This window comes from Phytophthora ramorum (genome assembly GCF_020800215.1).
Source record: "Phytophthora ramorum isolate Pr-102 chromosome Unknown Phyram_PR-102_s0001, whole genome shotgun sequence".
NCBI classification, from domain to species: Eukaryota; Oomycota; class Peronosporomycetes; order Peronosporales; family Peronosporaceae; genus Phytophthora; species Phytophthora ramorum.
This window is the reverse complement of record NW_027150647.1, coordinates 2,713,536-2,735,783: the sequence shown is the minus strand read 5'-3', so window position 1 is coordinate 2,735,783 and position 22,248 is coordinate 2,713,536. Positions and strand designations below refer to the sequence as shown.

General features: G+C 55.6%; 17 protein-coding genes across 17 annotated transcripts; 9 read left to right on the top strand and 8 right to left on the bottom strand.

Moving 5' to 3' along the window:
- Positions 1 to 937: 937 nt before the first annotated feature.
- Positions 938 to 2,551, top strand: KRP23_551 (Adenylate kinase, chloroplastic; the record flags this gene model as incomplete). The annotated part of the gene is made up of 1 exon (XM_067890357.1): positions 938 to 2,551. The coding sequence occupies one exon, from the start codon at positions 938 to 940 to the stop codon at positions 2,549 to 2,551; it is 1,614 nt and encodes a 537-aa protein (XP_067751113.1).
- An 855-nt stretch (positions 2,552 to 3,406) lies between these two features.
- Positions 3,407 to 4,084, bottom strand: KRP23_550 (1-Cys peroxiredoxin; the record flags this gene model as incomplete). The annotated part of the gene is made up of 1 exon (XM_067890345.1): positions 3,407 to 4,084. The coding sequence occupies one exon, from the start codon at positions 4,082 to 4,084 to the stop codon at positions 3,407 to 3,409; it is 678 nt and encodes a 225-aa protein (XP_067751112.1).
- Positions 4,085 to 4,298: 214 nt separating this feature from the next.
- On the top strand, positions 4,299 to 5,060 carry KRP23_549 (50S ribosomal protein L15; the record flags this gene model as incomplete). Its single annotated transcript, XM_067890334.1, has 1 exon — positions 4,299 to 5,060. One exon carries the CDS (start codon positions 4,299 to 4,301, stop codon positions 5,058 to 5,060), a length of 762 nt encoding a protein of 253 aa, XP_067751111.1.
- A 153-nt stretch (positions 5,061 to 5,213) lies between these two features.
- On the bottom strand, positions 5,214 to 6,302 carry KRP23_548 (3-ketodihydrosphingosine reductase; the record flags this gene model as incomplete). The annotated part of the gene is made up of 2 exons (XM_067890323.1): positions 5,214 to 6,179; positions 6,255 to 6,302. The coding sequence occupies 2 exons, from the start codon at positions 6,300 to 6,302 to the stop codon at positions 5,214 to 5,216; spliced, it is 1,014 nt and encodes a 337-aa protein (XP_067751110.1).
- Positions 6,303 to 6,497: 195 nt separating this feature from the next.
- KRP23_547 (uncharacterized protein) lies at positions 6,498 to 7,137 on the top strand (the record flags this gene model as incomplete). Its single annotated transcript, XM_067890312.1, has 3 exons — positions 6,498 to 6,722; positions 6,784 to 6,957; positions 7,054 to 7,137. 3 exons carry the CDS (start codon positions 6,498 to 6,500, stop codon positions 7,135 to 7,137), a joined length of 483 nt encoding a protein of 160 aa, XP_067751109.1.
- A 324-nt stretch (positions 7,138 to 7,461) lies between these two features.
- KRP23_546 (uncharacterized protein) lies at positions 7,462 to 8,859 on the top strand (the record flags this gene model as incomplete). The annotated part of the gene is made up of 5 exons (XM_067890300.1): positions 7,462 to 7,735; positions 7,935 to 8,027; positions 8,109 to 8,287; positions 8,357 to 8,644; positions 8,731 to 8,859. The coding sequence occupies 5 exons, from the start codon at positions 7,462 to 7,464 to the stop codon at positions 8,857 to 8,859; spliced, it is 963 nt and encodes a 320-aa protein (XP_067751108.1).
- A 24-nt stretch (positions 8,860 to 8,883) lies between these two features.
- Positions 8,884 to 9,509, bottom strand: KRP23_545 (uncharacterized protein; the record flags this gene model as incomplete). The annotated part of the gene is made up of 2 exons (XM_067890289.1): positions 8,884 to 8,975; positions 9,056 to 9,509. The coding sequence occupies 2 exons, from the start codon at positions 9,507 to 9,509 to the stop codon at positions 8,884 to 8,886; spliced, it is 546 nt and encodes a 181-aa protein (XP_067751107.1).
- Positions 9,510 to 9,663: 154 nt separating this feature from the next.
- Positions 9,664 to 10,797, bottom strand: KRP23_544 (uncharacterized protein; the record flags this gene model as incomplete). Its single annotated transcript, XM_067890278.1, has 1 exon — positions 9,664 to 10,797. One exon carries the CDS (start codon positions 10,795 to 10,797, stop codon positions 9,664 to 9,666), a length of 1,134 nt encoding a protein of 377 aa, XP_067751106.1.
- Positions 10,798 to 11,773: 976 nt separating this feature from the next.
- On the bottom strand, positions 11,774 to 12,637 carry KRP23_543 (Dolichyldiphosphatase 1; the record flags this gene model as incomplete). Its single annotated transcript, XM_067890267.1, has 1 exon — positions 11,774 to 12,637. One exon carries the CDS (start codon positions 12,635 to 12,637, stop codon positions 11,774 to 11,776), a length of 864 nt encoding a protein of 287 aa, XP_067751105.1.
- Positions 12,638 to 12,906: 269 nt separating this feature from the next.
- Positions 12,907 to 13,297, top strand: KRP23_542 (NADH dehydrogenase [ubiquinone] iron-sulfur protein 5-B; the record flags this gene model as incomplete). Its single annotated transcript, XM_067890256.1, has 3 exons — positions 12,907 to 12,981; positions 13,061 to 13,135; positions 13,205 to 13,297. 3 exons carry the CDS (start codon positions 12,907 to 12,909, stop codon positions 13,295 to 13,297), a joined length of 243 nt encoding a protein of 80 aa, XP_067751104.1.
- A 561-nt stretch (positions 13,298 to 13,858) lies between these two features.
- Positions 13,859 to 16,078, top strand: KRP23_541 (Serine/threonine-protein kinase Nek4; the record flags this gene model as incomplete). Its single annotated transcript, XM_067890245.1, has 1 exon — positions 13,859 to 16,078. One exon carries the CDS (start codon positions 13,859 to 13,861, stop codon positions 16,076 to 16,078), a length of 2,220 nt encoding a protein of 739 aa, XP_067751103.1.
- A 166-nt stretch (positions 16,079 to 16,244) lies between these two features.
- KRP23_540 (Mannose-6-phosphate isomerase) lies at positions 16,245 to 17,785 on the bottom strand (the record flags this gene model as incomplete). Its single annotated transcript, XM_067890233.1, has 5 exons — positions 16,245 to 16,969; positions 17,047 to 17,126; positions 17,201 to 17,473; positions 17,561 to 17,616; positions 17,708 to 17,785. The coding sequence occupies 5 exons, from the start codon at positions 17,783 to 17,785 to the stop codon at positions 16,245 to 16,247; spliced, it is 1,212 nt and encodes a 403-aa protein (XP_067751102.1).
- Positions 17,786 to 18,104: 319 nt separating this feature from the next.
- Positions 18,105 to 18,583, top strand: KRP23_539 (Zinc finger HIT domain-containing protein 3; the record flags this gene model as incomplete). Its single annotated transcript, XM_067890222.1, has 2 exons — positions 18,105 to 18,404; positions 18,476 to 18,583. 2 exons carry the CDS (start codon positions 18,105 to 18,107, stop codon positions 18,581 to 18,583), a joined length of 408 nt encoding a protein of 135 aa, XP_067751101.1.
- Positions 18,584 to 19,005: 422 nt separating this feature from the next.
- Positions 19,006 to 19,819, top strand: KRP23_538 (ATP-dependent Clp protease proteolytic subunit; the record flags this gene model as incomplete). Its single annotated transcript, XM_067890211.1, has 3 exons — positions 19,006 to 19,431; positions 19,499 to 19,587; positions 19,657 to 19,819. 3 exons carry the CDS (start codon positions 19,006 to 19,008, stop codon positions 19,817 to 19,819), a joined length of 678 nt encoding a protein of 225 aa, XP_067751100.1.
- A 359-nt stretch (positions 19,820 to 20,178) lies between these two features.
- Positions 20,179 to 20,661, bottom strand: KRP23_537 (uncharacterized protein; the record flags this gene model as incomplete). Its single annotated transcript, XM_067890199.1, has 2 exons — positions 20,179 to 20,259; positions 20,341 to 20,661. The coding sequence occupies 2 exons, from the start codon at positions 20,659 to 20,661 to the stop codon at positions 20,179 to 20,181; spliced, it is 402 nt and encodes a 133-aa protein (XP_067751099.1).
- A 149-nt stretch (positions 20,662 to 20,810) lies between these two features.
- On the top strand, positions 20,811 to 21,185 carry KRP23_536 (Succinate dehydrogenase assembly factor 1B, mitochondrial; the record flags this gene model as incomplete). The annotated part of the gene is made up of 1 exon (XM_067890188.1): positions 20,811 to 21,185. One exon carries the CDS (start codon positions 20,811 to 20,813, stop codon positions 21,183 to 21,185), a length of 375 nt encoding a protein of 124 aa, XP_067751098.1.
- Positions 21,186 to 21,430: 245 nt separating this feature from the next.
- KRP23_535 (Mitochondrial inner membrane protease subunit 1) lies at positions 21,431 to 21,986 on the bottom strand (the record flags this gene model as incomplete). Its single annotated transcript, XM_067890177.1, has 3 exons — positions 21,431 to 21,436; positions 21,508 to 21,678; positions 21,741 to 21,986. The coding sequence occupies 3 exons, from the start codon at positions 21,984 to 21,986 to the stop codon at positions 21,431 to 21,433; spliced, it is 423 nt and encodes a 140-aa protein (XP_067751097.1).
- Positions 21,987 to 22,248: the final 262 nt, after the last annotated feature.

Sequence of the window (22,248 nt, the reverse complement as noted above, 5' to 3'; positions counted from 1 at the left end):
GCGCATCGTCGCGAGCTCTGTGGCACATCCCTCAGAAGTACTGAGGGCAGTTGTTTCACGAGTGATACGTTGAATGGCAACTGGTATTGAATTAGGTAGATGCTTATACTTGGTTGCTGCGAATGCATTGACGATTTATAGCGGGCGGTCTCAAGTTATCTTTGCTCAGGAATATGCGAGTCTATCTATTCGGGATCTGTCCTCTTGAGTCAGGATGGTCAAAAATACGTTGCGGGGCATTACGACAAATTAGTCATTTATCTATACTCTACACAGCCTCGCGTGTGCCCATAACGATGTAGAACCAACGAAGGTTGGCACGGTCTCCGATACCAGGACGACCTCGCCGTCCGTGATTCTCACCTCTGCCAGCTCGAGATGATTCGAACTGTCTTACCGCTTCTCCTCCTCTGTCTTCCAGCCGCGCATGTAGGAAATGGAACCCAAGATACAACCGAACGCTGGCAGGTGACTCGTCTCGGTGTGCATGCAGGTATCGCCATCATCAGCTCTCTGCAATGCGGTTTTACTGAACGCTGACAGGTCGGTCATCTCTGAAAGCAGAGCTTTCTGCAAGGTAGCATCAGCATGTATGCCAATTTGAACGCACGCATTGCTCCACTTGAGTTGTATCAACCAAGGGGATCTTAACGAGGGTCTTGCGCGAAGAGTCCGATTTCTGCTCAAATTGAAGTAGTCTCGCCAGTCGAATCTTGGTGGTAAGGCGAAAACGAGCTCACTTGCAAGCACTTCGCGTTGGCTGTTGTGTTGTGGGTATCACCAGCGGTTGCAGGTCTCAAGTTATCTTTGCCCAGGAAATATGCGAGTCTATCTATTTATTTTCTATTTGTTGTTGCATCATCGCATTGTTCCACATCGCAGGAATGCTCGCCACTTTTCCATCCTTGTCACTATCAGACAGAAGACTCCAGAGAGAATGGTGCTTCAGCTTTTCGTGAATGGTCCGCCGGGGTCAGGCAAGACGACGTTCGCCAAGCTCTTGTGCGAGGAGTTCAACCTAGAGCTCATCGCCACGGGGGACCTGCTACGTGAGAACATGAAAGAGCAGACAACTTCCGGTCGCAGAGCTCAGCGCTGCATCGCGGCGAAAAAGTTGGTTCCCGACCGCGTGGTGCTTGACATGGTGGAGGCCAAGGTGGCAAGTTGCATGGCGCAGGGACGGTCTGGGTGGGTGCTCGACAGCTTTCCTCGCACTACCGACCAAGCCGAGGAATTGATAGCGAAGCCGCACCTTTGCCCGACAATTGTGCTTTTGCTTGAGCTCCCTGAAGCAGACTGTGTTGCTCGCATTAGTGGGCGCCGCTTTGACCCCGTAACAGGTGCCATCTTCCACTCACCAACTAATCTCCCCCGTGATCCCATCGTGCGTGCGAGACTAACAAGGCGGCGCGATGACACCAGCGACCGACTGACACCGCGTTTCGAAGCTTACCGCACTTTCGGCGAGGTAACAAATGAACTGTTTCAGAGCAGCCGGGGTGTAGTACATCGGATCGATGCCTCCGAATCCCCGCCTTCGATTCTAGAGGACGTCTCAGCGCTGCTTCACTCACTCGTTGCGAAACCCCGCCAGAGTCTTTCGTCCAGCACTGACAGTATTAGAAGCAGTGACAACAGCAATCAGACGCAGCAAACCGACAAAACCAATGCGAAGACGCTTTTCAGACTTCGACCTGAGACCATCCTCGAAACATCAGAGGAGAACGAGGACGACGACATGCAGCAGTATCAGTACGATTGGGAAGATGACGACAGCTCGATCGTCGACAGCAAGCGTGAAAGCCCGCCCAAGCAAAACTTGCCTAAGCAGCGGCAGCAGCGTTCACCAATGCCAAGAGTCCGCGCGACAGCTCCCCAGGCTGAAAGTAATCAAATATCGTCATCCCTCATGGCAGCGCTGCCTCTGCCGGTTCTTCTGCCACGACCAGGAAGTTCAAACGCTGATGAAGCACTTCCACCTCCTCCTGCACCAATGCTGCGACGTTTGCCAACACCAACAAGCAGGTTCAAAGGACTCAACAGACCAACTGAGATCTCCAAAACCTCGATCGACTCGGTCATAATTCGTGAGTCTATCAGTGCCCGAAGTAGCAGTAGCAGCAGCGTCCGCAGCAACTGCAGCACAACGAGTTTGGAGACAGCGGCTGCTTCTGTGGACATGACTACGTTCAAAGAGCTACTGCTTGACGGGTTTGAGGCTGTGAAGCACGGTCGCAGGGGTCGGCCCCACCCTCGGCTCATTTTCGCAGACCTGGATTTCAAGCGCGTGTTTTGGCAGAAGGCTATGAGTGCGGCGGATCGGGTGGGCAAAGGGAAACATGCGCGTCTAGAGCAAAGTGTTGTTCTCAATGATGTGATTCAGGTCGCGCGTGGCATGAAAACTGCCGTGCTCAAGCGGTCAGGGAATTTGGCGCGCTACGAGTGCTACGTATCTCTCGTAACACCAACGCGCACGCTGGATCTAGAGTTGCCAAACGCCCAGCTGGCAGACTTCCTGCAACGAGGCTTCGACCAACTCCTGCACAACTAAACGGACCAAACTACACGTATTTCCTTTTCGCTAAGTAGCATTAATCACAACAAATATACAGAGCTGTCGGACGTGACAAAGATGAAATCTTGCTTTATAATGTTTTGTTATGGCGAACAAAACGCAAAGTCATCGCCGCCGAGGTCCAACTCAACGTTCATCTTGTTCTCAAAACGCACGCTTACAGTACTTGGCCATCCCTGGGTTCCGTAATTCTATAAACTTGCCTTTCGCAACAGGCAACTGCGCAAGCGAAAGCGCCACCGCCTACGTCCAAAGCACGCTCATCGACGTCGTCATTGTCTGACAAGCCGAACCCTCAGGCTTTGCCCCATCTTCAGCTTCTGAGAACGTTTGGCGTACATCGTGTGAACTTTCAGTACGGCCTCCGGTTGTCATCACACGGCGACAAGCCCACCGCGATAGGAACCGAGCACTGCGTGGCATTGACCTCTGCGGATGGTTGCCGATGAAGTTGAGTTTGACGAGCCTTATGTGGGAAAATTCATTTGCGTCGAAGTTTCCAAGTAGAACACCAACAGATATCAACCGTGTCGGGATTGCTGGGCTGTATATACACTGTACTAGCCGTCAGTTTCTTCGAACGGAAAAAAAATATCCCCTAGTTATCCTTTTGAGCACTTCATAAAAGTCAATACTTCATTATTCGCCCGTGGCCACCAATGCCCCTGTCAGCTACCGCACCATGCACGACAAGCAAAACATTCTTTAAGCGTTGTAGTGCGTGGTGCTCAGACTCCTCCGCAGTATCTGTAAGACGAGGGTTGGTGATAATCAAAACGCGTGACTTCTTCAGGGACCGTCATTTTGGAGAAAAGCCCGACACAGTCTTAGCTAGTACTCTTTAGTAAAACGCAGGTAACTCTTGTCCGAGGGCAACTTCTCCACAATCATATCGTGGAATTTTCCCGCCGCTTCTTCCATTGAAACCTGAGGAGTAATGCACACGCGTCCACCTTGCTTCCAGTTTACGGGGGTCGACAGATTCTTTTCATCCGTGAGTTGCAGCGAATCCAACACTCGCAGAACCTCCTCGAAATTGCGGCCGGTGCTAGCAGGATACGTGAGCATGAGTCGCACTCGCACCTGCGGGTCCAGCACGAACAGTGTCCGCACCGTAAGCGGCATCCTTTCCGAGTCCAAATCGTCCTGGGACAGCATCCCCAGCTTCGCCGCTATTCGTCGACTGGGGTCTGCCACGATGGGGAAGTTCACTTTGGCCCCGGAGAACTGCTCAATATCGACGATCCAGCGCTTGTGGCTGGCCACGTCATTGCACGACAGCGCCAGCAGCGTTACCCCTCGCCGCGCGAACTCATTGGCGTTCTCCAACTGCGCCACCTCGCCCAGTTCAGTGGTGCAGATGGGTGTGAAGTCGTCCGGGTGTGAGAAGAGCAACCCCCAGGACCCGCGGAAGTACGAATGCAAGGAGCTGGAGCTATCATCGCTGGCGTCGAATGGTAGGTCCGGCAGCGCGTCCAGTAGCGTGATACCCGCAAGGTTGCGCGTCATGGTCAAGTTGAACTGATCTGATGTTGTTGCCCTGGATCTTGCACAAACCATGTTTGATTTCGACCAGTGGATGAGCCGTACTTATGCAGAATTTCACAGTACCCACTCTACTTTCATGTGTGTAGTGTGTGGAGAATCACATCTTCGTAGGTACGACATACCTTGGTCCACACGTTTATTGGCATTGTAGCGACTCCCTGAATACGAGGTCGGAATGTGGAGTCTCAAGGCGCTGGAGCGGGCTCTGCCTGCCACTCGCGGCGCTCGCGTCGCGTTCGCCAGTTCTGCAGCGGCTGTGCCCGCCTTTGAGGGCGTGCGCCTCAACAACCTGCGCGACAACGACGGCGCGCACAAGCGCGGCAAACGTCTGGGTCGTGGTATCGGCTCGGGAAAGGGAAAGACGTCTGGCCGCGGACACAAGGGACAGAAGTCGCGCTCTGGTGGCGGCTCCGGCCGTGGCCCCGGCTTCGAAGGAGGTCAGACGCCGTTGTACCAGCGCGTACCCAAGCGCGGCTTCAACAACAAGTTCGCGACGCCCATGGAGACGCTCAACCTGGACAAGCTGCAGCTCTTCGTGGACATGGGCCGTCTGGACGCCAGCAACAAGATCACGATGAAGGAGCTTGTGGACTCGGGCATCGTCACGTGCTCGCGCGTCAAGCACGGCGTCAAGCTACTGGGCAACGGCAGCCAGCACCTTACAGCCAAGCTGGACATTGAGGTATCGCAGGCTTCCGAGTCGGCCATTAAGGCCGTGGAGGCGGCCGGCGGCAACATCACGTCGGTCTACCACAACCGCTTGGCTCTGCGTGCGCTGCTCAAGCCGCACAAGTTTGAGACTATCCCGCAGTCGGCGCGTCCGAACCCCAAGAAGCTCACGTACTACACCAACTATGAGAAGCGTGGCTACCTGTCGCCCGAGATTCAGGTTAAGAAGGCGCTCGCGAGTGCCGGTGGCGACAGTGACTCGCAATAGACGATATGTTGGCGTGGAGAAAAAAAAGAAAAGGGGAGGGATGTGGACTACGATGTGGTGGGAGATGAATGCAGTGTTGTGCCTCTCTTCTGAACCAACTGTGTGCTTGGCTTGCTCTTTTGCCTGTGAGGATTTTTGCTGCGTGACTAACAACTACTGATCCTTCTTCTCGTTAGTGCGCTGTTTTGCTCGTTTCCAGCGTGAGTACTGCACGACAGCATCCATGAAAAAGAGGAAGCCGACTTGGATGACCATGATGAGCGGCAGCGCCGCCGCCTCTAGCATCGTATTGTGTCTTGGCGTGACTCCATTGGCGAGAATACGCAGTAGGTATACTAGTGGGTCCGTGGTAATGTTGAAATGGCCCTTGGCCAGCCCATTCACCAGTGTCTGCGCCGCAGCCTCAGGCGAGAGCGGGTCACTTACACCCTCGATCGTCTTGGTCTCTGGTGGGGTGAGTGCTTGCTCCTGCTCAAACATCGGTGTGTCAACATTGCCGGGGTAGAAGATGCTCACGCGAATGTTGTACAGTTGCAACTCGTTTCGAAGTGACTCGGCAAGGCCTCGCAGCGCGTACTTGGATGACGAGTACTGAGCTGTACCAATGCAAGCCATGAGCGAGAGCCCAGACCCTACCAGCACAATCTGGCCGCCGTCCTTGCCACCTTCAGTTTCATGTCGTGTGATCATGGCTGGCAATGCTGCGTGTATGGCGTGAAGGGAGCCGAAGTAGTTGATGTCCATGGACCGCCGGAAGCCTGCCACGTCCTGCTCCATGAAGTACCCGGGCTCTACACTCCCAGCACTGCAGACAACATGGTCCGCAGCTCGTTTGTGGAATGCATTAGCAGCCTCCACAGCCTTCTTCACGGCTTCATAGTTGACCACGTCGCAAGACTGAGTGAACACGAGAGCATCTGAGTGCTTGCGCACAGCCTTAATTTCCCGCATGGCCATTTCGAGCTTCTTGGCATCGCGAGCAATGATGGAGACTTTAGCGCCTTCTTTCGCGTACTGCTTGGCCGCCGCCAGTCCGATCCCAGAGCTGCCGCCAGTGATGAACACGTGCTTGCCATCGACGTGGAAGCCCGGAGCGCGCAGCCCCGTCACCAAGAACGACTGCACAAGGAAGTATGAGAGGCAAACATGTCCAGACTACGACACCAATCGCCGTCATTGAGTGCGGAAACTTACCAAGAGCGAGCACCCTGCCACAGCGTACAGCACCGTCCACAAATCCATTGCAACGATGAAGTGAGTGATGCCCTCTCAGCATACTGTAGCCATGTTCCTGTTGACCAATCCGCGCTCGTGCCCCGTCAAAACTGTTTGCGGCTCTTGCCGCTTCAACTGCCGGCGGATCTTCGCCAGAGGTCGTTGCGCGCCGAGTGGCTGGCAGCGTATCCCCATTGCGCGATTGCAGACAAATCCGCAACGATGGTGGAGAAGCGAGGCAGCATCACTGCGCCGCACACACTCGAGTTCGCGCCGGCGTGCAAGCAGCTATCGCTCGTGTTGCTGGCCATCTTCCTCATCAGCTTCACGGTCGCATGGTACAAGGTCTGGTGGGACTCGCTCATCGGTGTCGGCGTCATGTGCTACGGTTACTACGTGCTGCGGGACACCAACCCGGCGAACCTCGACGCAGCTCGAGTCCGACATGTACGCGCCTGCTCTGCATCGATCCATTGCCCAGAAGATACTCACCATGTTGACTGCACAGTTCCATTACGGCACCGTCTTCAGTCTGGTCTGCCACATCATCGCAGTGGCCGAGATCACCTACTTCATCATCAAGCTCTACTTACTGGACAAGATCATCGACTTGGAGTCGGGCCCGGGCATCCCGCTCTTCGTCTTCCTCTACTTGTTCTTGCTGTTCGAGATTGGGGTCACGGTACGGACATCCTGCACGGAGCTGTATGCATGTATCGGAAAAGGTCTGGAGATATGGTAGGCGACTTACACTTCGTTACTGTTATTTGCCTGGCAGGCATTTGGAGTGGAGAGGACGTACAACCTGTGCCAGGAGATCTCGCGGAACGAGTACTTCATGCAGAGTGAGGCGCGCGTGTGATTGGAAGGCAGTAGTGTACACGGGAGTAGAGCTGCAGCAGCAATACACTGCCCTCACTGATGTACAAGTGCAGTAGCTGATCCTTAGTGCTCGGATCCTCATGTCAGACGCCAAGCAGTATGTACACGTCGTCGTCGACAACCAGGCTAATGAATACTTACCACCGATACGCAACAGTGCTCTTTCACTATTAGCACCCCCACGACGAGCCCTACGTCCTTACATGGCTGGTGTTCATCGCGGCAGTAGTCGGCAGTAGTCAAGGATTTTAGCACTGATTTGCGCCAATCGGTCTATTCAATACAAATCGGCACAAAGCTGAAAATGGCATCTCCGATGGAAGAAGCAACAGAGCTGCGGGCGTCGACAACGGCAATCGGAGGCGGCAACGAGCCCGGCACGCCGCACAACTTAGCGGCACATCAGGAGGAGCGTGAGCGCGGCCGCGAGGAGTACCTGACGGGGGTACAACGCCGCATCGAGTCGTACGAGAACTGTGCGGCGGCCATCGGCGCGGCGACGACGTCTCTGCAGGAGCTCAGCGAGCATCTGGACGCCATGCACCTAGCCACACAGCAGTTGAATGCGCTCACCGGCGGTTGGTTGGCGGTCTGGAAGCGGCCGTCGGCCTGAATGCCTCGATGCAGAGCCACGCCCAGCAGTATTTAAGGGAGGGAGCAGTCGTGAGCTGGATAAACGTAATACAACTCAAGACCAATTGGTGTGAGGCTGCTAGTGTGTAAGGCATTGAGGCGACTGTTCGTCGTTTGAGGAGGTTCTCGTGGTGATAATGACAGCAGAGCAGCAACAGGAGAACGCAGATGAACAGCCCAAGAGGTCGTGGAACGCGTCCACGAAGGTGACGCAGCCACGACATCCAAAGACAGCGAGTACGAGGCAAGCCTCTCGACGGGGTGGAACGGGGCCAGCGAGGTCTGAAGGGAGAGCTCGACAGACTACAATACGTGCAGCAGACCGCGCGATCGATGACGAGAATGAACAGCACATGTTCACACGAGAGCTGCTAGAGCGCGCTGTGTCGACAGCTTTCGGGGGATTGCTGCAGGATTCGACGCTTGATGATACAGCCTTCCCGGATGTCCATGGCTCGCAATCGAGTGAGCCATCTAGCGTGCACGACAAGGAGAATGTAAGACTGGAGGCCTCTGTGTAGAATAACTCATGGCAGTGACGTTGTATTCCGTTTGCCGCTTGCCAGACACCACCAAGAGTTATTGACCCCGCAGCCACGATTGAGGCGAAGCTCCGCACCACCCTTGAGGCGAGTTCGGCATTATCGGCAAACCACCGCCAGCGACGGCGAGAGCACACTGAAGTTTTACAGCAGGCAGCTGAAGACACACGAACCGCAAGAGAATTCCAACGGCGAATGAAGCACGCTGCGTTTGAACACCGCGAGCGCAAGTTGGCGGTGAAATCTCTGCAGGCGCGTATTCAAAAAGAAATTCAATTCCTGGATGCAACCGCGGCAGATCTAGAGAAACGGGTGAGGAGTGCTCTCAAGAAATGGCGGGCCATCATAAAACTGATTGAGTCTGGACTGATTGTATATTGCCTGCATGCTGCTGCTAGGAATTCCTTCTAGATGACGCGTTCGAGGGCTATGAACGCGCGCTGCGTTTGGAGCTCGGTCTGGCTGACAGCGCGAATTCCTCCAGCAAACATAAGCAGTTTGAAGCGAGTCCTCGGCGCTACTACTAAACGGTTCGAAAGCATGATCTCCGATCAAAATGAGTTGCCTCGCAGCCACCGAATGCCACGCAACCCGTTGCCGGTTGCGACGTTGTTCTCGAGTCCGTTAATGATGTACCCTCCCGCTGCACACCGATCACCAGCAAGCGCCAACAAGGTAAATACAGTATCCATTCCACAAATGGAGGCAGCAGCAACAGCGTACCTGCGTTGGTTTCTCCTTGGTGATGCAGTACGACAGTCGGTGACCTGTTTGGGTCGTAGTCTGGCGACTGCATCAGCAGCGAGTCCTTGCGTAGCATTTCTTGTTGTTGTGCGGTCAGTTCCATTTTCACCGGAGCTTCTCGTGTCCGACTCGTGTCCAGCAGCCGCAGCTCGCACGCAGAAACCTCGCTCTCCCGGTTCATGTCCTCGTCATACTCGACTTCATAGCAGTCGCTGTCCGGTTCAGCATCGGTAATGGTCCCCGGGAACCAAAGCCCGTCCAGTTCACGCTCGACGCGCGAGCCGATACGAAAAACTGACGGCCGCCGGTGTTTGTGCTCGTCGTCGTGCGCCCACTCGCTCTCCTCAAACTTGCAGTTCTCCACGTTTCCGTCGGCACTGCGGTCGAAATGGTCGTCACCCGCTGAGCTGTGTGCCTTCGTGGCTGCCTTCATGCTCCCCGTCTTGAACTTGTCGCCACCTTCCTCACGTCATCGACACTTTGGCACTTTTAGCCTGCTGGACAAGACAAGTCCCTAAATAGGACGAGCAACGAAGTCTGAGCTCGAAAGTTACAACTACCTGTCTATTGATCACTGCGGTCGTTCACTACGCCTGCACGTACGGCGTCTGGATCTCCTTCTCCACTGCGTGGTTCGCGCGGGCTCCCGCGTTTTCGCTCTCGCTGCTGTCGTCCCCGATAGTCGCGTCGTCTCCCGAAACCTCCGTCATCTGGCTGGGGTTCAGGTAGAAGTCGTCCTTGATCTCCAACTTGAGGTAGCGCGCCACGACGCGGGCGAGGGCGTCAATGACACGGTGCATGCCTTGCCAGCGAATGAAGAAGAAGTAGACGACGCCGAGTACGAGGCCGTCGGCCGCGCCGACCGCAACCTGCAGCGCCGTGTGGTCGCCAAGGTAGTAGCGGCTGTAGGGCACAGGTGTGAGCACGAAAGTGGCCGCGAACACCGCGACTGCCTTGCGACCCACCGACCAGTGGCGGACGCGCTCGCCGACGCCCACTATGGTCTCCAACACGACCCAGATCCATAACCCGATGGCGTTGGTGGCGTGGCCCGACGGCAGCCCGTTGCTGACGAGACACGAGCCTGCAGGACGCGGACACTCGTCGCAGTCTCCGAGGACCTTGACCAGGATGACGGTGTTTAAGACTGTCAGGATGATGGGCAGCAGGATGGCGAACACGCGCGTGTAGCGGCGCGAGCGCAGCAGCGCCTCGACAATGATGGCGATGAGCACGAGGTACGGCACCATGCTGTAGAGAGTGCAGACCACGTCCCAGAACGTGACGCTGTCGAGCGGCATGCTAAGCGAGAAGAACTTGCGCATGATCCACGTCTGCGTGCACGGCCCGCGCTCACAGCGCTTGGAGTCCTGTCCCCACATCTCGCAGCACTGCTCGAAGCTCGTGCAGCGCACGTAGTCCACGCTGTCGTCGTCGCTGTCGGAGCTGCCCATGACGGGGGCGGACAGCAGAGAAGCTGCTGCGAGGAATAGGAAGCCCAGGCGATGGGTGGGTGAAGAAAGCAGCGCCATGGACCGGTAGAAAGAAGGTGGGGCGCTTCCTGGGTAAATTGCGGAGTGGTTCTGGATGTTGCCACCCGCATTATGGGACGCAGTGATTACGCACGGACCATTTGGGCACGGACGAGACGGTGTACTCTTTTTCTTGAGAAGGCCATTTTGTCGAACACCGCGAGCTCGGCAAACGCGCTCGTCGTCCATGTTGCTCAAGTGACTAGAGCGGTAGAGTAGAGGATTACCGTAGTATATGTACTCGTTAGCATGGTATTTCAAATTACTATTCAAATTACTATCGACATTGGGCAGTCGAGCTTGAGCTGCGCCGAGCCTTTTCCTGACACGATAAACGTGACATTCCAAAACTCGACGCCACTCACGAGTTATGTTAAGCCTCGGAGGACGGCTAGTCTTAACCGAAAATCGCCTACATCACTATGCGTATGGCAGTGCATTATCATTATGCAGCACGCTTGCCAATCCTCGAACTGCTCGTTGTACTTTGTCCAATGCGAATAGCTTTTCTACGGAACTCGATCAGCACTAGCAGCGGTACATGCATATGTAGTACTAGCGTTGTTCTAGCCTCCCTGTTCGCGTCTTCTACGCCGCTATTCTCGTTGCTCGGGTTTATGAATCGTGCCCGAGGCGAATACCGCATAATAAACACTGCCGTCGTCTGCAATAGCCCATTTTGATCGAAAAGGGCACTTTTGCGTGATTGGTGTTCTTTTTTGCTCGATTACGGCGGCGTGTCGCAGACGTGGTTGCCGTGAACAAGGAAGCCTCCTGGAGCTTGCCGTAGCATTGCGCCATGCTCGCGCGGAGCTGCAATGGCGAGGCCTTTTCGTTGTCGCCGCAGTGATCGGATGGCCCAATTGCTATTGTATAAAGTTAATGAAACCCAATTTACCCAATTGCTATTGTATATCGCTGCGGGTCGCCACCGCTGACCGAAGGGAACAGGACGTCGATTTGCTGCGCTGATTATGAGCCAGGGGCAAACAAGAGCCGTGCCGACCGGCGAGATGGCGACGGCGAGGATCGGTTGTTAGTCAAACTTGCTGGTCGAGGTCAAGGGATTCTGCAGAGCCCAGTTTCAGTCGCCTGCGTACATGTTATTAGCTCAATTCATATGCAGATCTATTTCAATTGGTGTGTGCTACACTGCAGCCGCCTATTACTTCCCTGCGGCATCATCCTCCATCGACTCTGAGCGGACGTACGGCTGCTGCTGCTCGGCGTTGATGAGCGGGGCCAGCGTTGTCGGGCGGTCCTCGCTGATAAGGTAAAAGTCGTTGGACATGTTCAGAAACCCGAGGCGACCAAGCTTCATGCGCTCCGTGGCCCCGGGCAGACGTCTCCCCACCACGTAGCGGAGCACGAAAAAGTAGACGAGTCCCAGCACAACTCCGTCTGCACTGCCAATGGCGACTTGTAGCCCCGTGTGGTCACCCAAGTACATGCGACTGTACGGGACCGGCACGAAGAGCAGGACGAGGCCGATGCACGCGACGATCTTCGTCGCTGCCTTCCACGGCTTACCGACGCCCAGCAGCGTCTCGAGGACAAGCCACAAACACAATCCGATGGCGTTGGTGGCGTGGCCCGAGGGCATGCCGTTGCTGGAGACGCAGCTGCCGCATGGCCGCTCGCACTCGCTGCACTCGCCGAGGCTCTTGACCAGGATGACGGCGTTGATAATGGCGACGATGGGGATGAAGAGGAAGGCGAATAGCCGCGTCCAGCTCCGGCGGTGGATGATCAACTCGAGCGCGATGGCGATCGGCACGAGGTACGGCACCATGCCGTAGAAGGACAAGACGACATCCCAGAAGCCCAAATTGTCGGCGGGCACGCTGATACTGAAGAATGTACGGGTGATCATGTTCATGCTGCACGGACCGCGTGCGCAGCGCTCCGAATCATCGCCGCAGAGTGAACAGCACTCCTCGGGCGACGAGCAAGGCGCGTCCTTGGCGGAGACGGCAGAGATGGCGAGCAGCGCCACAGAGGCAGCGGTCAAGGCTCGTCGGGGGTGCATGGCGGGGCAGAGGCGCGGGGTGAATCCACTTATGTCGCCGGTCACCGGCGGCCGGTGTAGCAACGTCAAGCGCGGTAAACAAGAACGAGACAAGCATCGCCTGGTGCGTAATCGGCCTCTTCCATTGGTGGAAAAATGACAACTATAAAATACGATGATTGGATGATATAGTGTTTAGTATATGCGTCCTGATTGGTCGAAAAGTTTGTTTTGGGGGTGCAGTCGTAGCCGCCCAATCTGCCGACAGGGAGGAATCATTGCACAGCAGCATGTCGTCGGGCTTCGGATTCAAGGGCCGTGAGGGCCGGTGCTACCAGTTCTGGAAGAACGTGGAGCAGTGCAGCGTGCGTGGGTGTATATGCTGCATTTGGAGATGCCTCTCGCGTTGCTAACGTTTACTTGTCGCTGTGTGCATGTTCCCAGAAGGACACAGAGTACTCTGGCCAGTGTGGCAAGCAGGTCGAGGACTACATCGAGTGCCTGCACCACAGGAAGGAGGTGCGGATGACTGTGTTGTAGCTCGCAGTGATCCTGGCGTCTGACTCAGCGCTACTTTGTGTGGAACAGTTGACGCGCATGAATGTGGTGATCACTCAGAAGGAGAAGGAGGAGGCTGCTGCTCGTCACGGCGCCGACCACGGACACGGCGACGGGCATTAATTAAGGGACGGAGACCCTCTCGGTTGTGAACGGACTTCAAAATAGGAGCAGAAGCCCAGCCGAGCGGACTACCGACCTTCCCTGACATCAAAAGAGAGAGAAAAAAGCAGGGAGCAACTGAGGCCCGATCAATACAGAGATGCCGAATGGAAGATGTACAGCAATCTTATCTGCTCCCCGTCGTGCTGGCCAGCGGCGACTTCCGACGTGGCAGGTCGCAGCGCCAATTGAGCCCAACAACTGCCAGTCTGTCGCTTTTCAGTGTGTTGCTATGATATGTATGTCCATCGACCTAGGTGGCATCCGTTGCCATGGAGAGTCGAGTCCAGCCGTCGGCTTCCCCCTCAAAGACGATTCCAAATTCCGTGAAACGGCCACGGTCGATCGTCCTGCACTCTACCACTTCTCGGGAACCTCTGCGGCGTTGTGAGACAGCAGGCTCTGCGCAGGCGTCTGCTCACGCCCACTTGTCTCCAGTCCGGTCACTAGCCCACAGATTTGCCGTCTCCATTGAGCGATCTTGAGGAGACGCTTACGTTGAAGCGCTAGATCCACGTCGCAATGCACCGCTTTGAGGAGCTAAAGTGCATCGGGCGCGGCAGCTACGGCTCGGCACACTTGGTGCGGGAGCGGGCGTGTGTACAGAACCGCTCCGTGGTCAAGAAGATCCCCATGGAGCTGCTCTCGGCCAAGGAGAAGGACCAGTCCTTCCGCGAAGTGGACCTGCTGGCCAAGCTCAAGCATCCGAACGTGGTCGAGTACAAGGAGAACTTCGTGGTGGACAATGTACTGCACATTGTCATGGCTTACTGCGACGGCGGAGACCTTGCTGACAAGGTCAAGGAGCAGCAGAAGCTGCGAGAGGAACTTGTAGGCCCGGAGAGCGACCCCGCGGACCCAAGAGGATACTTCTCCATTAGCCAAGTGCTGGATTGGTTCGTGCAGATGGCCATGGCCATAAAGTACCTGCACGGCCAACGTGTGCTGCATCGAGACTTGAAGACGAGCAACGTCTTCTTGACGAGGGACAACGTGGTGAAGCTCGGAGACTTTGGCATCGCCAAGACGCTGGACTCTACGCTGGACCAAGCCAAGACGGTGGTCGGGACGCCGTATTACATGAGTCCGGAGGTTTGCGAAAGCAAACCGTACTCGTACGCGAGCGACGTGTGGTCGCTGGGCTGCGTGCTGTACGAGATGCTCGCTCTGCGCCACGCCTTCGACGCGCCCAATATACTGACACTCATACTCAAGATTGTGCAGCAAGACTGTGCTCCAGTGCCACCGCATTACGACGAGGAAGTATCCAACTTGCTGCGCAAGCTGCTAAACAAGGACCCGGAGCAAAGGCCCAGCATGGAGGAGATTTTCGCCATGCCATACATCCGCCATCACATGCAGGGACTCGTGGCTTCCGGCGGATCACTCAAGGTCAAGGTGATAAACCCCGTGGCACGAAGGCCTCAACATGGCTCCGCCTCTGCAGCGGGCAGGAGGCGGCTGCACCCGAAAAATATATCCGCACGGCGCTCGTCTGGTGAAAAACGGAGACTGCGCCTATCAGGTCAGACGGGATCTTCACAGTCGGCACCCGTGGCCCCGATGCAGTGGTTGCCTATTAAAACTTTTAACGAAGAAGAGGATGATCAAGACGTACGCAATGAGCTCGAGCTGCTGGATGCGAGCATATTGGAAGAGTCGCAGCTAAGTTTCCGTCTGCCGGAACGAAGCACTACCCCAGAGCCACTTGTGGTCGCAATAGAAGAGAAGCCACGCCCACCTCCGTCGGAGAATCGAAACGGACCCCCGTACAACGAAAAAATCGTCCAAGAAGAGCTTTCAGTCCCCATGGCATCACCAATCCGGCCGCAACCTCGGCTGGCTTCGAGGAACACCAAACCGGTTGCATGGGGAAGGGGGAGTCAAAGCAACAGCAAGCTCAAAGTAGATGGCGGCGGTCGCTCGTGTACCAATGAAAACGATGACGACGACGATGATGATGATTCGCGTTTTCATGCGGAGGCTGAGGAACTCATGAACCCGAATTTCCAGAGCGAGTATAGCGACGAGTGCATAGACAGCTTGCAAATTTACTACAGCTCCAAGGAAACCAAGGAGACCAGCAACCCACGACAACCAGATAACTTCCGACTGAGAGGAGCAGGGCGGCCTAGAACTCCAACTAACGCACCATTCTGGTCGAACCCCACAACACCAACAGCACGCCAAGTAGCAGATCTGCAAGACAGTGGTGACGTACTGGAATTGTCCATCCAATCACTGGATGAAGTTGGTTCAGAAGGCACAGGAGCACCCTCGCTTAGTGAGAGCTCCATGATGCGTGAGTTGGAGCTGGACGCTGATAGCGACGATGATGATGCATCTGCAGACACATCCCTGAGTGAGTACGAAGCTGAGGAGAACTTTTACAGTGACGACTCGTCAGACGTCTTTGATCAAAGCGGGACGCAATACAGCGACGATTTCGAAGATCCAGACGCTGAAATAATCGAGTACGCGGATGATGAATTCGTGAGTGACGGGGAGGACGAAATCCAACGATCAGTCAGTCGAGAAGAGGATGACAGCGCCACTGACCTGGACGACTTTCAAAGCACCCCACCCCACTCCACTCCATACAGGCCTGCAAGAGACGACAATAGTCGTTTTGCTCGTGTCCCAAAACTCGAAGGCCCTGCTGAAGTGCAGTGGGTCATGCGAAACGTGGCGCAGAGCTTGATGCTGACCCGAGATGATCTGCACCCTCGTCAGGCAGCTTGAGGCATCAAACGCTTTAGGGACGCAAGTGTGAGGCGTTGCAAGCTCGGCTGGTATGATTATTCCTTTTTCCTTTGCTTGCATGAATAACATGTAAAACTCCGTTGTACCTTGGGATCACTGCTGTTCAGCTCACCTAGACGTTCCGAGTACGTCACATCAGGTTCAATTAAGCATTGCGCGACGCCAAGCTTTCGTTGGGAGACGCACGGAATACTGAGATTCCTCCCTCGCCGCCTTGGATCTCCAGGATTTCACCCTTAGGTAAGAAGTACACTTGGCCCTTGGACATCTGCCAGCCGTCAGCAGCCCCGGAAGGCTCTACGGTCGAGCCACTGCCTGAGATGACGAGGATAATGGAGTCGCCCTTTCGTGCAGGCAATGCGTAGCGTTGGCGAGACTTGAGCTCCATGGCTTCCACCTCGAACTCGGGAACCGGGGAGCTGTACAGCCGTGCAATGCCGTCGTCCCGGGCATCGCCCTTGTACACGCGCGGCTTGCCCGTGTGGTACGTCAGCATGGAGTGCAGCGTCTCCTTGTCAATAAACTTAGGCGTCAATCCCGCGCGAACAACGTTGTCCGAGCACGCCATGCACTCTATGCAGTCGCCGGACAAGTACGCATGGGGTTCGTTGGCGCCCAGGAACATGGCCTCTCCGGGTTCCAGCGTGATATAATTGAGCAAGAACGGGCAAAAGCATCCAATGTCGTCGGGGTACTCGTTGTCCAGGCGAAGCACCAGCTTCTCCAATGCGCTCAAACTCGAAGAACCCTCGAGTCGCGCACGCAGCGCGCGTAGCTGAGTGGCCACGTTCTCTGACTCGGCGTAGACAAAGCAGCGGAAAAACTCGCGCAATGCTGCTTCATTCTGCTGAGTCACCAGCCGCTGAGAAACTGCAGCACATCCGCACAAATTTCGTTAGCGCTGTCATTCCTTGCTACCAATTGAGCCCAAGAGTTCAATAACAAACCTTCAACTTCGACAAGTGCACGCAGCTCAGGAACTGCCTGGAGGTGAGCAGCAATCTCGTCCATCTTGCGGAACTGGCACCTGGGAGCACAAGGAACCATTCATGTAGATCAGTGGCTCGTCAAATGAAAATCAAACCCAGTACGTCTACGCACAGCGCCTCGAAGCGAGTGAGTGCGATGGTCATCTCCGGCTTGTGGTTCGGGTCCTTGTACATCTCCGGGAACTTGGCGTGCAGCTCGCGGGCCAATTTGATATCCGGGTGCGCTTGGATAGACAGCGCCTTGCGCACAGACAACACCTTGAACAGGTAGGGCAGGTCTCCAGTCTCATTGGCACGGAGCGAGCGGATCCAGTCGCTCAGCAGCGGCGATTCGCCTCCTTCTTCGCGAATCACGCGCGACGGGCCGTTAGGATGCGTCCCCATCCTGTCGGAAGGTAATGGCAGCATCATGAGCACACAAACATCAGCAAAAGATCCCCGATCCGTGTCAAATGAAGTCGTTGCAACCTACCAGAGCTCCGCGTACGGAGTCGAAGCGTCCGCCTTGAAGGACTCGTCACCAGCCTCCTGCACGCCATAGCAACATCAATTGAGGTGAGGACATCAGCACGGGAGCAGTGGAAACGGAGCTGTGTGTCAATCGGGACTTGTGACGCACCTTGAGCTGTGCGACGGAGCTCTCGAGCCCGGATTTTCCCCACGCATACGACTGCGCCACGCACTTGAGCTCCTGCATCTTGGTGACTGTCGACGACCAAGTGAATGCCGTTGTGGGCAAGCAAGTAGGCGCTGCTGATAGCAAGAGAGCGCACCCGACGTCCGGATGCAACCGCCAAGTGAATGATAACGGACTCCCTGTGCTCGAATCTAATTACGTTTATTGTGAATATAGCTGCTTTGAGACTTGGTGTTTGTAAATGAACTTTAATTCCAAATATAGCCCTTAGTATTTGTATATGGTGCTTGGGTCCTTGGCAAATATAAATTACAAAAACGAGAAATCAATTATTTTGTGTGTACCTGACAAGCTCAAACAACGAATTGCTTGGCTCGTGATGGCGCTGCCGTGTGTTATGTGCGCGACGACCGAGTCCAAGTACAAGTGTCCGACATGTCGAGCGCCGTACTGCAGCCTGGTGTGCTGCAAGAAGCACAAGGAGTCGCCGTGCGAGCCGGCGCCCGAGAAACCGCAGGAACCTCCGACGGTAACACCAGCCACTGCCATGGAAGTGCAAGAAGAGAAGGAAGTGGACTCCGCAGAGAAGCTCACGGACGAACAGATAGGTGTGCTCAAGACGTCGGCGGGCGTGAAGGAGATGCTGGGCAACGTAGTTATTACGCAGGCGTTGGCGCAGGTTCGATCAGTGGATTGCTGCATTAGTGACTGGACTATCGGGGTGCTAACAACTGCGTTGTGTTTGGGCAGATTGATAGTAGTCAGGACAAGATGAAGGCGCTGGAGAAGGCGCTGCTGGACCCCACGTTCGCCAAGTTCATGTACCAGGCACTGGACGAGGTCGTGCCTGCCAAGTAGACTGCAATATCGCTGGAAATATTACACCTTGAATCGACATACGACAACCATGGTGAAGTGCACGCTTCTGTTATTCGTTGCTGTCAGGTGGCATTGGTTGTGCTACCAATCGGCACACAGGAGCAAGCAGGCAGCGAAGAGCTCCATTCGGGAGGTGCATTTTCGTCTATGATATCGTCTAAGCAAGGCTATAGCCCAACTCGACTGTACTGTCAGCTAAACCGTCCACACTGTTCGGCCACCATGAAATCCCAGTAATCCTGCTATGCCAGCCAGCTTTCCCATTTCAAGAAGTTGTGATCGGTGCTTCCGGCAGGAAATGCCGTCAGTTGATGCTAATAGTTGCCAATAGTACCATCTTTTGTCAATCTCGCCGATTTGATCCTGGCTCCACACTTGAAGCAGAGCCCTCGACCGCCAAGATGATGTCCCGGACGTGCAAGACGCTGCTGCCGACAGTAGGTGCCCGCCAGGGTTTCCACTCCATCATGAGCTCGCTGGTGCCCATGGTGCTGGAGCAGTCGCCGCGGGGCGAGCGCGTGTTCGACATTTACTCGCGGTTGCTCAAAGAGCGCATCGTGTTCGTGCACGGGCCCGTGAACGACGACATGGCGTCGCTCGTGACCGCGCAGCTGCTTTTCCTCGAGTCAGAGGACCCCGAGAAGGACGTGTACATGTACATTAACAGTCCCGGGGGCATTGTGAGCTCCGGCCTGGCCATCTACGACACCATGCAGTACATCCAGCCCAAGGTCAACACGCTCTGCATGGGCCAGGCTGCGTCCATGGGCTCGCTGCTGCTCGCGGGAGGCACCCCGGGCTGTCGGTCGGCGCTACCAAACTCCCGCGTGAGTCTGAAGATTGAGGCAATATTATAGTACGAGGGGTAAGTGCTGACCTCTGTGGTTATTGCAGATCATGATCCACCAGCCGTCGGGAGGAGCGCAGGGTATGGCGAGCGACATCGCCATCCAAGCCGAGGAGATCATCAAGCTCCGTGCTAGGTAAGCTGCTGTCAGTACCTTACTTCAGTATAGCTGGGTCGTAACTCACGTCGTGGTTCCTGTGCACAGATTGAACGCGCTGTATGCGTCCCACACGGGGAAGCCCATCAAAGTGATAGAGCAAGCCATGGATCGCGACCTTTTCATGGACCCGCGGGAGGCGCAGGAGTTTGGCATCGTCGACACTATCATTGCCAACCGGAAGCTCACGCAGTCCCCGGGCGAGCAGTAATGACCTAGACTACAGCGAAGGAAGGCTCAGACAGCCTAAAGTCTCGTCAAGAACGGAAACAATAATGCAACGACTATTTTGCTGCATGTCTTGTCCTAGTTCTTTAGCAGCGGTTCCTGCAGGAACGCTGCAACAAGGCGCACAAATGCATCAGCAGAAATCTACACCAACCTGTCTCCTCCATGTGTGTTGAAATTCTCTGTTATTTGTGCGCTGTTGTTATCTGAGCTCGATCGTCTCCAACTTCCAGCAGACAGACAGATGCACATCAGTCCTTTCGACGCTGCCTGCCACCACTGCCCCACTCCACTCTACAACGGACGAAAGTCTGTCTCCGTCTGGCAGCACTTGCCCGCATCTTACTCGTCCATCTCGCCTTCCGGTTCGTTCACCTCGCCCAGCTCCCACTTGAGGTCCGGCAGGTGATTGCCGCGCTTGGACTGCAATGGCATCAACACAATACAATACAAACAACGTCAGTGAACTGGCGGTTCCCTCGGATCCACTTTACGCAGACGCACCGCCTGTCGCCACGAGTCCGGGTTATAGAGCGTCACGACGCCCATGAGCGTGGCGAAGGCGCCTAGGCCGCACAGCCAGTGGCGCAGCGCCTGATACTTGGGGATGTGCGGCGCGTCGAAGTCGATAAGCGTCTCGGGGGCCACGCCGTCGTTCCAGACCAACTCCGCCTCCTCGTGCAGCGGCTGCGCCGGCGCCTTGATACGCGCGAACGGCGGTGGAGGCGGACGATGCGCGTGGCCGCTGCGTGTAGCCAGCGCCTGGCGACGCACGTTTACGCTGAGGCCGCCGCGGAGGGCGTGGCTGAGCGTTCGGGAGCTCATAGTCGCTGCTGCTTTGGACTCAAGACGGGCGGCTCTGCTTGCGTCTGCACTACCGGAACGATTGAGCCACGGTGATTGGCCGAAAATATTGTTTTGACCAATCAGATGTCAGTCGAGCGCCGTGAATGCAATTAATTGTGATTTTGGGAATGGCGACGAGGAATGAGATGAGGCGGACGGCGCTGCAGCTGTACGTACAGTGCCTGCGCTCGGCGCGCAGGTGTCCGAAGTGGGAGCAGCGCGAGATGATGAAGACGTACGTAAAGATGAAGTTCCACGCCGAGGTCGGTACGCAGGACCCGGACCGCGTGCGCGCACTGCTGGCGGACGGCAGGGAAGAGCTCGAGCGCATGAACTACTATCACTCCATCTACGAGGCCAAGCAGAGAGCAGATAAGGCAGCAAAGGAGGGAGGAGCTACTACACCGCGACCGGCTTTTTGTTCGCAGTGTCAGGCAGCATATCCTTCGAAGCAGGCCAACTTCTGCGCCAACTGCGGCACCAAGAGACCAGCGAGTTCATGACATGCGTCGCCTACGAGGCAGCAATCAATAGAGAATAGATCAAGTGGGTGATGCAGATGCAGAGCGAAAGCGTGATATGCGGTCGGTTGAAGCAACAGCGCGTGTGTGATGGCGAAGAATGAGAACGTGGTGACGAACCTTGAAATACATAGTTCTTCGTGCAGTTGCATTTGCACGGCAAGTGTAGGATATCGGTTCGATTAACAAAGCTGCCGTATCGACGCGCCTTCTCCCTCTTGTACACTTTAGATCTGTGAGCAGCACCACACACGTTAGTTTAAACCATCCACCAGTGCCGGCCATTTTTCCTCCGCCAGCTTACAATCCAAAGAGGTCTGCCGATCAGCAGAGCAGCAGGCACAGCACCAAAATGCCTCGAGTCCACGGAGCACGTGGGGTTGTCTCCTTCCACCCACACGTGGCCCTTGGGGACCGTGATCTTGCCCTTGCGCTCCTCGTCAAAGCGTGGCTGGAGCTCCACCACGTCTCCTTCCTGTGAAATACCCAGTCAGCCTACCTTGCTTTTGCCTTCTTCTTAATTGAATCGCCGCCTACCAGTGCCAGAATCCGCTTGGTGATGGTCTCTCCGTGGCGCCGAGTAGGCGAACGCAGCTGCACCAGGTCTCCGCGCTCCCAGTTGTGCCACCGCCGTGACAGCCGCTCCACGAAGATGAAGGAGCCGTCGGGGATCGTGGGGACCATGGACACGCCCATGCCATAGTTGACGTCGAACAAATACTCCTTAATCATGGCCGTCCAGCCCACGATGAGCACGCCACCACGCGCTACCCTCGCGGTCATATTGGGGAGAGCGAAATTGGTGTAGCAATTAATTTTAAAATATTATTGGCCAAAAAGCAATTATTGCTGCAAGATGATGTGGCACAAGTTGCCTTCAGCTTGCGATGTAAAACAGCCAAATGACGGTGACGGCGGTGTCCTCCAGAACTTTCAAGTTCTCTGGCTTATGGACCATGCCTGGTCCCTCTTGGGTCACACTGTTGCACAGTATCCCAGCGCCAGGATGTAGCAGCAACAAATTAGCCTCGAACACTTAAACACA